This window comes from Enhydra lutris, unplaced genomic scaffold, assembly GCF_002288905.1.
Source record: "Enhydra lutris kenyoni isolate GAN:26980312 unplaced genomic scaffold, ASM228890v2 scaffoldscaffold21, whole genome shotgun sequence".
Lineage (NCBI taxonomy): Eukaryota > Metazoa > Chordata > Mammalia > Carnivora > Mustelidae > Enhydra > Enhydra lutris.
In genome coordinates, this window is record NW_019154105.1 from 27,983,564 (window position 1) to 27,997,245 (window position 13,682).

The 13,682-nt window shown below is 44.5% G+C and overlaps 1 protein-coding gene across 1 annotated transcript; it reads right to left on the reverse strand.

The window, feature by feature from the left end:
- Positions 1–491: 491 nt before the first annotated feature.
- LOC111149367 (solute carrier family 10 member 4) lies at positions 492–6,954 on the reverse strand. Its single transcript, XM_022506381.1, has 3 exons — positions 6,359–6,954; positions 5,342–5,552; positions 492–1,323 (listed from the first exon to the last, which is right to left on the reverse strand). The coding sequence occupies exons 1-3, from the start codon at positions 6,952–6,954 to the stop codon at positions 811–813; spliced, it is 1,320 nt and encodes a 439-aa protein (XP_022362089.1). The 3' UTR covers positions 492–810.
- Positions 6,955–13,682: the final 6,728 nt, after the last annotated feature.

The window sequence follows — 13,682 nt, forward strand, 5'->3', positions numbered from 1 at the left end:
TCGCTTTCCCCTCCCCTCCACTTCCCACCTCAAGTGGGTACCGAGAGGTACTGATGTCAATTGGGGTGGATAGTACTACAAATTTTCCTAACCAAATTATCCCTCCAAAAGAGCATTGATTTGCGATGTGCGCATGAATGCCCAAACCAAATCAGTTACCAACTGAGAAGAAATGCCTTGTTCCCCAGAAAAATGTTAGCTGTCCATTACTAATCGATATCAGATACACATTAATGTATGTTTTGTGTTGATTTGACACAGGTTTGACAATAAAATACTGTCTTTCATTGTTTAGTTGACCTGTTTGGGGATTTTTTTTAATACAGGTCAAAATTCAACACTGTCAGATATTCATAAATTGAGCAAGCACTTTTTTTTTACAATTACATTAAACTCAATTATGCTTTACAAATTGCTTTACAAATTATGCTTTACCAAAAAAATAGCTTGTTTTTACTCATATAAGATAATGCACCAAAATTCTACATTTCCAAGACCCTGTTTTCTAAGAGCTTACATATTCGAAAGAGTCATAGAAATTGGTACTGATAAAAACTAAAGAGCACGTTGAACACGTTCAGGCTTTACTTTAGCAGTCCCAGGTGCAAGTTATATTATGACATTGATTTGTAATTTGTGAAAACGCGTGGTTAATACACCAATGCAACCTTACAATGGGAAGATCCTAATTGTGACATGTATGATAATGGGAACCATTTGTTATCCTTTATGTAAACCATATTCACTACCACAGACCATAACTATGAAGTGATATTTCAGTAAGATAGAAGCTCCTCTGTATCTCCACGTTCAGAGAGAAGTCTGCGTGGTTTCCATCATAATTAAATTATCAGCTTTCACTGTGCCATAGGAAGTGTCTGCCATTTCCTCTTCTTTCAGTTTCTTGTAAGAAATATCTGTATCTTCATCTTCATCTAGAGGATCCCGCTTGTGCAATATTTCACTTCCATACACTTTATATATTAAAACCAAAATCCCTGCTTCTGCAGACTGGAAAAGGGCATAAAGCAAGGGAAACATGTACATGCTTCCTATGAATCGTGGTGGGAAGGCCAGTTTCAGAATAGCAGTACAGAGCTGCACATTCTGACTCCCCGTTTCCAGGCATACAGTCCTCCTGCAGTTGGGTGGAAGATGGAAGAGAGTAGCTAAGCCATAGCCTGAGGCATAGCCTGCCAAAGGCATAAAAATTGCTATCATGTAAACACTTGCGGGGATACTCGCCAGCAGTTCAGGTCCTAACATAGTGCCAGTCATTATGAAAAGGACCACCAGCGTCACTAGCAGAGACCACAGGGAAACCTAGTAACAGAAAATGAACAGACAAACCATCAAAAATAGGATAGCTGAAAAGGAATTCAGGCAAGTGAATCCTAGGCTCTTGGAAGAAGAGACACATCGAGTCTCACCTCCTGCACCATGGAGATCCTTGCCATAAGCAGTCTTGGACAAAGCACTTCTGAGGATAGGTGGGTCACCTCTTTAGGATGAGTCTGTGTCCTTCGTGGACAGTTCTAATGGCCTGCAGGCCTGTCCTTAGGAAGAGTGACAATCTGCCTTCCCTAACAACTAGTCTTTATCTTGGATAGATGCTCAGGAGCAGCGCAGACCAGACTCCTGTTTAAAAAACAAGAGGACAGGAGCTCCTGGGTGGCTCAGTTGGTTAAGCCTCTGCCTTTGGCTCAGGTCATGATCCCAGAGTTCTGGGATCAAGTCCCATGTATTGGGCTCCTTGCTCAGCAGGGGTTCTGCTTTTCCCTCTGCCCCTCCCCCCTGCTCATCACTCCCTCTCTTGCTCTCTTGCAAATAAATAAAATCTCTAAAAAATAAATAAATAAACAGGAGGGGAGGGGTGCCTAGTCAGTTGAGCATCAGTTCTTGATTTCAGCTCAGATCACCATCTCAGGGATCAAGCCCAGCAATGTGCTCCTCACTGAGAACAGCACCTGCTTGGGACTCTCCCTCTCTCTCCACCCCTCTTTTTCTCTTTCTCTCTTTCTCTAAAAAAACAAAAACAAAAACAAAACAGAAGTTTACTCTTCTTCAGGCACATTGTCTCCAGACTTTCATATAACTCTGTAGTGGGAGTCTGGACTGTTCTGAATGTGTGTTTAATTTGTGAGTGTACTTCTTAAAAACAGGACTCAGAATTGAGCCCAACCCAGCAGGTGTAGTGTGATGAACAGAGTGGGCAGATGAACATTACCTTCGCTGAACAGGACCCCATGTTTTCCACAAGAAATTCTAGTTTTACACGTGAGATAAAAAGCTATTAAAATTTATGAAACTTACATGTGATGTTTTCAAACTTTAAAATACTTCATGTTTCAGAGAATTAACGGCGATATTGAAACAATGACCAACTCTTAGATTACACAAGTGAAAAATGTAAACAGAAGATGTGAGGAATTCTTTGTGATTCTGAACACCCCCTTTTTTCATCTGTTCATGAGAAACTTCCCACCTGTAAATCTCTAATGATGCCTAAAAGTGCTTTACATATAATAGATGGATTTTAGGGGCGCGTGGGTGGCTCAGTGGGTTAAAGCCTCTGCCTTCGGCTCAGGTCGTGATCCCAGGGTCCTGGCCCCACTCCAGGCTCTCTGCTCAGCAGGGAGCCTGCGTCCTGCTCTCTCTGCCTGCCTCTCTGCCTACTTGTGATCGCTCTCTCTGTCAAATAAATAAATAATCTTTTTAAAAAAAGTAGGTGGATTTTAGATGAAGCACAACTGACAGTATAAGACATGGTATCGTCTTGACGTCCGACTGGTACATCTCACTCGTTTAAGTAAGACAAACTGTGAAAACAGTAAGGGGGAAACCTAAAAATTCCTCTACTACACTCCTTGATTAGTAGTTAGCTAGTTTTTGTTTTGTTTTGTTTTGTTTTTGTTTTTGTTTTTTAATGGGGGTGAGGGTTGGGAGGGGTCTGTGCAGGAAAGCAGAGATCCAGAAGAACAGTTGAAGTGTTGATTCTGGTTTGCTGGATATCTGGGGGGAACCCCTTTGGAGTCTGTGGGATTGGCATATAATTTATACTCCTTTAAAAATTATTTAAAATTTCGGGGCGCCTGGGTGGCTCAGTTGGTTAAGCGACTGCTTTCAGCTCAGGTCATGATCCTGGAGTCCCGGGATCGAGTCCCGCGTCGGGCTCCCAGCTCTACGGGGAGTCTGCTTCTCTCTCTGACCTTCTCCTCGCTCATGCTCTCTCTCACTGTCTCTCTCTCAAATAAATAAATAAAATATTTTAAAAAAATTATCTAAAATTTATCTGGGCTGGACAAAAATGCTATGCTAGCTGGTACTGAAATAATTATATAAATACTCATGCTCCAAAGGTACAATGGGCAGAAACCAAACTGTTATAAATCAAACTTTTGTTAAGTGCTCTACACCCAATGTGCGGCTCGAACTCATGACCCAGAAATTAAGAGTTGCATGCTCTAAGGCTGAGCCAGCCAGGCACCCCTGAAGCCTTTTTTATATTAAGATGTGTGTCCACATCAAAAGCTTTGACAGGAAATCTTGTAAAAATCTTGTAAAAATATTGTCTCCAAAGTTTCTTTTGAACTATTTTAAATCGTTTGGATAACACTGACATTGAATAATCATTTTAAAGTGTTTGCAAAAGTGTAAAAGTGTTATAAAGCATACTTTATGAGTGTTCTGGTTAAGGAGTAGGAATTGGTTCAGCTTAAATTCAAAGTGAGCCACATCTTACCAAATTGTCTGTTACTTAAATATACGTATCTGTTTTCAGTATGGGAATAGCTTATTTGACTGACTTTCTCTTAGAATTCCTAAGGTTTGGGGGTGCCTGGGTGGCTCAGTGGGTTAAGCCTCTGCCTTCAGCTCAGGTCATGATCTCAGGGTTCTGGGATTGAGCCCCGCATAGCATTGGGCTCTCTGCTCAGCAGGGAGCCTACTTCCTCCTCTCTCTGCCTGCCTCTCTGCCTACTTGTGATCTCTCTCTCTCTCTGTCAAATAAATAAATAAAATCTAAAAAAAAGAATTCCTAAGTTTTTATGGTATTAGCTTAATGGTTAAGCTTAATAAGTTCTTAATGCATTTCAAGATTATTTGTAGGTATATTATATATGTAATATATAAAATATATGTATATTTACATGTATACATAAATTTATTACATTCAAAATATATATGTTTATTATTAAACATAATTTTTTTACTCAAGACTGGATATATAAGTACAAAATAATCCTTTATTTTTATATTAATAATAGTTAGCTATTAATGAATAATCAGATTTTAGATGCATCTATTCTTTATTTAAAATTAACTTACTTAATTACTATAAGTAAAACACAAAAGATTATGTCTTCTTAAATCTACATTATGGAAACACTGGAGAAATTCTTTTCACTAGTCTAAATGAATTTGCCTGCGCATGAATAGTAATTACTTATGCATTTTTGAGTAGCTTCCTAAAATGTGAGTCGAGTCCTATTCATGGTTTACTCTTACTTACTATTTTTGAGCTTTCAGAGAAAGCCTGATTGGCAAATATTTAATTTTTTTCTCTGGTCAACCGTTACAAAAATCTCTACCCCTCAAAAAGCACCATTTTTTTTTTCTTTAAATAAAGCCATACTGGAAATAGGGTACAAAATGATAGGAATTCTCATCCTTTCACTTGCTTTAGAAACCATATGCAATACTGCAATGGGGAAGGAAAAACACACAGATTTACTAATGGTAACATACTCTGCATTATTTATCCAGGAACCAATCTTATTTTGTGCTTTAAAGCCAATAGTTTGCATATCCTATTGCTGCAATGTGATTTTTAAGGTACTTTTGGTCTTATTAGTGTCTCTTTTTAGAAAATGAATAAAACATTTTAAAGGAAACTTCTCCAGAGTTTCTCCGAATTAGAGTTCCACTTTTGAAAAATATAGTAATGCATTTCTAAAATACTGGACAAATTCAGCTCATATAATTGTATTTCCCCTGCTTTGATTCTTAATGCACGATTTCTTAGTGGAAAATATGTTGCTGGTGAATGGCACGGGTATATCTTTCTTTCCCCTGTGATATATTTCCTCCTGTGAATACTAATAGCTTTCTTTAGCTGTTTTTAACTAATCTTTGTCTTAGTTAAAGCTGTGAGTTTTTGAAATGCCAATGATAGAAGCTACTTTGTGGCACAAACTTTTTTTTTTTTTTAAGTTATCCATGCAAGGGTTGCCAAGTTTTCTTCCGTATCCCTCTTTCCCAAACTTCTTAACATTTCAGCCAGGGGTCAGAGACCATGGGCTCTCTGAATACATAAAGGACATAAAAAGAAGAGTGACCTTACCTTCACGATGTAGTCCGCCACCCGGTTGTATTTGTACCGAATGAACACCCCCAGGCCAATAGGGATGAGGGTGCCGCAGAGAGTTAGGGTCACTGCCCCCAGCGGTAGTAACTGCACCAGGGGGGTGTTGATCCAAGCCCGGCTATAGATCCACAGGCACAGGGGCATCAAGACTAGGGCCAGAAGCGTGGAGGAGATGGTCATGATGATGCTGCAGAAAAGGCAATGAACAGAATTCAGAACGGGCTCTGCGCCAAGAGTCTCTCTTGCACATTGGGGAACCACTCTCTCTTGCACACTGGGTAGAGGAGAAAGAAAGAGACTTCAAGTCTGGAGCTTGAAGTGTGGGGAGAACCCACTTCATCCGAGGGGAGGGCCAAGAGAACGGCACCTCTAAACCCAACTGAAACAGGAACGCGGCGGGGGGCGGAATCGGAGGACGGAGCCCCGGGATTGGGGGGTAGGGTCTGAGGACGGTTGCCCTGGCTTTATGAAGCCTATTGAGCTGGCCACAGTCTGGATGATTCCGAGGGCAAAGAACAAACATCTTCTTTTCTTTTTGAATTTTCCAAAACACCCTGTTAGACATGGTCAAGCTGCTGAGCACGACCTGTTGGACTGAACTCAATCATATATGAGATCTATATGAGATCACCTTCGTCACTGGGGCCAAGAGCCCTATTTCGCTTTTGCATTTCCGGCGAGACCCGGCTTCAGGCTTCTCAGTTCCCTTTGTCTTCCCGAGGCCTAAGACCTCCCCTGACAGCCCAGCCTCAGGGAGGAGGGTCGGAGCGCCGTCAGAGCCGCTCTGTCCCCATCCAGATCTTTCCCCTCCAGCACCACCTTCCTCACATCTGCCTGGACTTCTCAAGCCCGGGCTCTCTAAAGTCAGCCTCTCCCCGCACGGCCTTCCTCCCTCTCCCACGCCGCTCCTTCCTCTCGGCTCGGTCTCGAACCCACGGCTGAGCGCGGCTGCTGGGGATGCGAGAGAGGCGCAGGGACCGGACAGCTCCGTACCTGAGGTTCATGTCGCCGTCCACCAGCAGGGACATGAGGTTGGAGAGATTCCCGCCGGGACAGCAGCCGCACAGGAGCACGGCCACGGCGGCCACCTCGTTCAGCGAGAAGGCCAGGGCCAGCAGGAAGGCCAGCAGCGGCAGCAAGCCGAACTGGCAGAGCGCGGCCAGCAGCGCGCCCACGGGCCGGCGGACGTGCTCCCCGAAGTGGTTCACGTCCACCGTGCAGCCCAGGCCCAGCATGGTGATGCACAGGGCGGCGCCCACGAACACGTTTAGCCCGTGGTTCAGCGGCGTGTCCCAGAACGGGGTCTGGGGGTGCGCCCAGGGGTGGGGGAACAGGGACGGGCCCAGGCTGGCCGGACCGCCCGCCGGGCCGCCGGCCGTCGCCTCCGGGGTGGGCGCGGGGCCGGGGCTGAAACCGACGCCCAGACTGGGCGCGAGACTGAGCCCCGGGCTGGGGCCGGCGCTGGAGGTGGGGGCGACGGGCAGGTCCGAGCCGGGGCGCAGGCTGCTGGCATCGGGCGACAGCGTGTAGTTGTCCGGCTGCAGCGAGGACGGGCCGAAGAGCAGCGTCGCGTTGTCGGGGCCGTCCATGGCGCTGCGGCGGGAGGCTGCGGGCCTGCGGTTCCCGGGCCCCGCGCGCCTCTCCCCGTCCCGCGGTCACCGCCGCCGTCCGCCCGCCCGCCTGTCCGTCGGTCCGCGGCCGCAGGCGAAGCTCGGTCCCCAGGCAGAGCTCCGCGGCGCTGACGTCTCCGCGGCGTCGGGTGCGGCGCGGGGGCCGCGGGGGGCGAGGGGTGGGGGCGCTCCTCCGCGGGCGGCACTTAGAGCGCAGCCCCCCAGGGTGAGCCCAATCGCTGCGCCCCCGCGCCGGGCAGGCCCCGCCCCGCCGCCAAGTCCCTCCTTTTAATCACCAGTAAGTGGTTCTGTTAGAGTGTAGCCAGGGGCGGAACAAAGACCTGACAAAGGACAAGAAGAAGAAAAACCGTGCCTGGCTGCCGATCAAGTTCTCTGATGGGCTCTGCCTCTTTCATAATGAAATCTGGAGGCCCAGACACAGAGGGGGGGAGAGCGCGCGAGCGAGCTTATCTAAGACGCACGTAAAGTACACGCACTGTTCAAACAGCCTGCATCCCTGAGCCCCGAGAGGGCTCCCGGACTTAATATGAGCGGTTCTCTGGGAGCAAGACACTGTGTCTGGCTTTAATTTGCTAAGGGATTTTTAAATTCTTTTAATTATTATTTTTTAAGTAAAATAAGTAACTGGCTAACAGTTTTTAAATAAGATACGTTCGGACTTAAAGTAGAAAGTAATAATGCCGGTGGGTTTGGCAGGGGCGTGTGCATTATTTGATTTGATCCTCAAAGCGCAGACTTGAGAGGTGCTGTTAACTCGGTTCTTCCACAGGAGGAGTCTGAGGCCCGGGGACATCTCCGCCTCATCAAGCAGCTCCTGGAGAAATGTGCACGGTGACACGTCGTTAGAGGGGAGAGAGAAGAGCTCTGCTAAGAAAAGGCTCCATGAACAATGTGTTTTGGAAATTACTGGCAGACGGGGAGAGGGTGTCTCTCGGTGGCCGTAAATTTATAAAGTGTTGTGTGAGTACAGCCCCGGCATTAGGATCAAAGGATTGAAGAGAAATAAAGTGGTGGGATTCCCCGCTTCGGACAGGTTTAGTCCCAAACAAATCAAATTCAGAGCTCAGGGCACTGTTGACTCAACGACTTTCAGTCAGTCACCAGAGGCAGCTACAAAGGAGAGGGGCCTCTGCCTACCAAGGATGTGGAGCCATTCGAGAAGCTTCTATCTGTCACCAAGCCACAGCCTGTGAGTTGTGAAAGCCAACAGGAGGACTTTCCAGGCAGAAGTCTTAGCTCAGGGTTAGTTTGAGTGGAGCTAAGACCCTAGAGTGAATTCTTCCTCCCCTTTTCTGACATAGAGGAGAATGCTAGACTTCCTTTCCCCACTGGTGGACTGAGCTCCTGTGTTTATCTCTTCTCCCCACCAAATCTCATGAAAATGACAGAGAATACGAAAAATAAGATTAAATTCACAACCTTATGCATTCATGATCACAAATGATTTCTTTTTTCTCCATTAGACCATAAATTCCACGTGGACAGAGCTGCTGCGAGCGTTTAGGAAACTCATGTGCCTTCATATTCCCCAAAAGCAGGAAACCCAGGAAAACCATGCCGTGACATCTGTGTAGATTTGGAGAAAGAGGGATGGGATCATCTACGTTTTCGTTTAGGTTCACGTAAGCAAAACAAAGACGCTCAGATATACTATGAAACATGCTACCCAAATACTCTCATTAGGTGGGCATATCCCAGGGAGATGGGGAGAAACAGACAAGACAAGGAGTCCCTGCTGAGCCTGTACATTCTTCAAACCACAGGAGGAGATAAGCCAAGAACACAAATGGCAGGCACGTCCCTGTTTGCCCCCTCCTCGTGTTAATGATATTAAAATCCACAACCAAATTCAATAAGCAGTAATTAGAGGCAGACCCACTCATCCAACTAGCTCCTCTCTTGGCTTGGGGAGGGATTGGGGAGGTGATTTATACAATGGGCCAAGAGCAAAAAGCAGAAAGGGGTGGACCTGTTCTGTAAATCAGCAGGCTCACTGTAAACCTGCTGCCTGGGGGGCTTTTGGGGTCCTGCAGACCTGTCGTCTCCCTGCTGATGTGGTCGCTGTCAGTGTAAAGAAAGCAGATGTTCCTGCCCCCCCCCCTTCTTTTTCATCTCCTTCACTATTTAGGAGAAAACCCCAGCAGTAGAAAACAGAGCTTATAATCCAGATGTAGCACTGGCATGGGTCCCTTAGCCTCCTCAATTATCTTCCTTTTACTCTTGCTGCCACCGAGGAGGGTGTGACCCACCCAGCGAGAATATATCGAAGGGATAGACGACAACACAGCACTTGGAAAATATGTTATGGAGGGCTGAGGTGGGAGGTGAGAATAAATTTAGAACCTAGTTGCACATCTTACACCAAAAATAATTCCACATAGATTAAAGGATTAACTACAGGGCGCCTGGGTGGCTCAGTCAGTTAGGCATCTGTCTTCAGCTCAGGTCATGATCTCAGGGTCTGGGATCGAGTCCCACATTGGGCTCCTTGCTCAATGGGGCGTCTGCTTCTCCCTCTACCCGCCGCCTTGTGCTCTCTCTCTCTCAAATGAATAAATAAAATCTTAAAATAAAGTAAGAACATTTTTAAAAAGATTTTATTTAACGGAGAAAGAGTACAAGCAGGGGGAGCAGCAGGCAAAGGGAGAGGGAGGAACAGACTCCCTGCTGAGCAGGGACTCGATCCCAGGACCCCCAGATCATGCGTGAAGCCGAAAGCAGATGCTTAACAGACGGAACCACCCAGGCACCACTTAAATAAATAAATCTTTTTTAAAAAGTGATTTTTAGTTTTTTTCTTTTTTTAAATTTTTACTGTTTCTGAATTTCTGCCGTAAAAATCTTATTTTTTTAGAAGTATCAAATCCAGAGGAAAAATAAATTCCTCAAGTGTCAAAGGGTAAATCACTTTAATCAGCCCATAGGTTGGTAGAGAAAAACAGGCAAAAGACACAGACAAATTCTAATAGTAAAAGTATATGCTATTTATTAAATAGAAAATGTTTTATTTCACTAGTAGTTAAACACAAAACTTAAAATCAAATAGACAAAGAGTCTCAAAGTAACAACATTTAATGCTGAATGAAATGCAATGGAAGAAACTCTTGAACCCCCCGATGATGGTGAAGGATATGATAGAGTTTCTGGGGAAAGCCATTTGATAATACAATTCTGCTTCTGGACATTTTTTTAATCAGAATTATTTCAAATGCAGTGCCAGAAACCCTAACTCACATTGGTTTAAGGCCAAAAAGGGAATTTATTGACTCATGAAAATGAAAAATCTCCAGGTGTGGCTGGCTCCCAAGTCAAAATGAGGACTTGGTGACTCTCCATTTCTCAGCTCTGCTTCCCTCTACTGTTCTCGTCATTGTCACGTATACTTTACTTCACTGTCACGTATATTCCATAGGGAGGCTAGGCAATTTCACACACCGGTTTCCCCTGATATCTGAAAGCAGAGCATTCCTTTGAAACCTTTCATAAGCTGGAACGCCATCAAAGGAAGAAGCCATTACTATTCACCTATGCAGAAAAATTTTTGAGCATTCCTAGACCTGCAAAGTAGCCTTGGGGCTCCTGGGTGGCTCAGTCAGTTAAGCATCTGTCTTAGGCTCAGGTCATGATCTGGGGGTTCTGGGATCGAGTCCCGCATGGAGCTCCCTGCTCAGCAGGGAGTCTGCTTCTCTCTTTCTCCCTCTCCCAGGCCCCACGCCCCCACTCCTGCTCTCTCTTCCTATTTCTCTCTCTCAAATAAACAAAATCTTTTTTTTTTTAAGATTTTTATTTATTTATCAGAAAGAGAGAGAGAGAGAGAGCGAGCACAGGCAGACAGAGTGGCAGGCAGAGGCAGAGGGAGAAGCAGGCTCCCCACAGAACAAGGAGCCCAATGTGGGACTCGATCCCAGGACGCTGGGATCATGACCTGAGCCGAAGGCAGCTGCTTAACCAACTGAGCCACCCAGGCGTCCCTCAAATAAACAAAATCTTAAAAAAAAAAAAAAAAAAAAAGCCAACAAAGTATATCTCTTATGCTTTTCTGATACCTTTGGACACATCTTGCTAATGGTTGCAAGTTATAAATGGAGATAAAACAGAGAGGCTCACAGACACAGTTCAAATCTATGGAGGCTTGCTTGCTGAGATGCTAAGCCTAGTTCTCTGGGAAGGGCTGCTTTCACTGCTGTGGGAGAATGGCTTCTATCACATCTATCACAACTCATTGCAAAACAAACTCTGAATGCTATTTCCCCTTTTATCGTTAAGATGAAAATCCTCTTCAGATTTCTTTTGAAACAAGTGCGAATGTAGGTCTTTCATAAAAGGGAAGTGGCTGAAGGCAAACTTTTGAAAAGTGAGGGGTACCTGTATATCCTACCACTTGCAACCACCTACGGAAAGAAAATGTCCACTGCCCAATAATTCCCAGAACAGTCTTGAGACAAATTTGGCCCGTGACCTTCTGCAGCTATCCTGTTTTTTTCTGATAACACATCAGAGCTCCATCCTCTTTGTAAAAGTAACATCTCGTTGCTCTTGAATCATGTGATTCAACTGTACACTTCCTAGTCGCTACCAAAAAGCCATCAGGAGGGATTTGACTTAATCCAGATTCTCCTTTTTGCTTTATCTCAAAGTCTGTACCAGAGAAGCCCTCGGCTTTCCACACATTCCTTCAATGGTTGAGCAAGAATTTGCTTTACGTGGAGAGATTTACTTTTTTCCTTTTCTTCTGCTCATGATCTGTTCTTTAACCAGTTCTGTTCTTATATCTTTTTTTTCTTTAAAGATTTTTTAAAATTTATTTTATTATTTATTTGACAGAGATCACAAGTAGACAGAGAGAAAGAGGAGGAAGCAGGCTCCCTGTGAGCAGGGAGCCCGATGCAGGGCTCAATCCCAGGACCCTGAGATCATGACCTGAGCTGAAGGTAGAAGCTTTAACCCACGGAGCCATCCAGACACCCCTGTTTTCAATCTCTTCTTTAACTTTCCTATCACTGCCAGCTAACCTGAAAGTTGAGAGGTCTGTTGCTTTCTTGAGGTTGTAACATCTCAACATGTTTTGGATGCACAGACATCACATAGTGATCTTTGTGTGGCATTGGGCTTGCATCAGGAGGCGGTTGTCATCTGATAAACTGAAAAGGAAGAAACAATATCTACAATGCTCTAACAGGATATTAAACTGAGAATTTATTTGATCTAAACACACACAAAAAAAATCTCCAGATGTTTTTCAAGTCTCCCAACTGAAAAATTACCTCTTGTTAAGTTGCCAAACAGTACAATAAATAAGAAAAAAATGATTGTTTTAAAATAAAATTTATTTTTTTTAAAAAATGAAGTTTTGGGGGCACCTGGGTGGCTCAGTTGGTTAAACATCTGCCTTTGGCTGGGGTCATGATCTCAGGGTCCTGGGATTGAGCCCCTCAAAGGGTTCCCTGCTCAGTGGGGAGCCTGCTTCTCCCTCTGCCTGCCCTTCCTCCTGCTTGTGTTCCCTCCCTCTCTCAAATAAATAAATCTTTTTTAGAAAAAGAAGTTTTATTAAAATTAGGCTCCACTAATTGGTTTGGATTTTTTTTTAAAGATTTTATTTATTTATTTGAGAGAGAGACAGTGAGAGTGAGCATGAGCGAGAAGGTCAGAGGGAGAAACAGACTCCCCATGGAGCTGGGAGCCCAATGCGGGACTGGATCCCGGGACTCCGGGATCATGACCTGAGCCCAAGGCAGTCGTCCAACCAACTGAGCCACCCAGGCGTCCCTGGTTTGGATTTTTTTTAAAGATTTTATTTATTTATTTGTCAGAGAGAAAGAGAGCACAACAGGGGGAGCAGCAGGCAGAGGGAGAAGCAGGCTCCCTGCTGAGCAAGGAGCCAGATGTGGGACCCGATCCTAGGACCCTGGGATCATGACCTGAGCCGAAGGCAGATGCTTAACCAACTGAGCCACCCAGGCATCCCTGTTTTTTTTTTTTTTTTAATTCCCATCATCCCATACAAGGTAGATAAAGCATTAACATTTTTAATTCAAGAAATGTTATTTTGAAACATTCTTTAAAGGTGGATTTCTCTTGGAATAATTTAAAACTTCCTACCTGTTGAAGGGAAGGAAAAATAAAATAAAAGCAGAGAGGGAGCCAAACCATAAGAGACTCTTAGCTATAGGAAACAAACTGAGGGCTGCTGGAGAGAAGGTGGGTGTGGGGATGGGGTAACTGGGTGATGGGTATTAAGGAGGGCACGTGATGTTATGAGCACTGGCTGTTATATGCAGCTGATGAATCACTAAATTCTATCCCTGAAACTAAAAATACACTATGTTAACTAAATTGAATTAAAAAAAAAAAAGTCTTGCCCATTACACAAGAAGCAAAGAATAAAAACTACCACTTGCTTACTCATTTAATCTTAGTAATATGTGTTGGAGAATAGTAATGAATTCTGGTTTCATACAATTCTGAGAAAGACTGTCATTTGTTAGTAATTTTATATTTCATATATTTTATATTTCATTCTTTTCATACTTTCAATATTGAATTAGTCTTGCCATTCAGTAGATCTGAGAATGATTACCTGTGGCTTCCGCTCACTGGTATCTGTCATGGCCATTCACAGCCCTGCTTTGTCTAGAATACTGATTGGGAGAGAGTGGATAAGGTCACTACTTTCCCCGCATCACTTC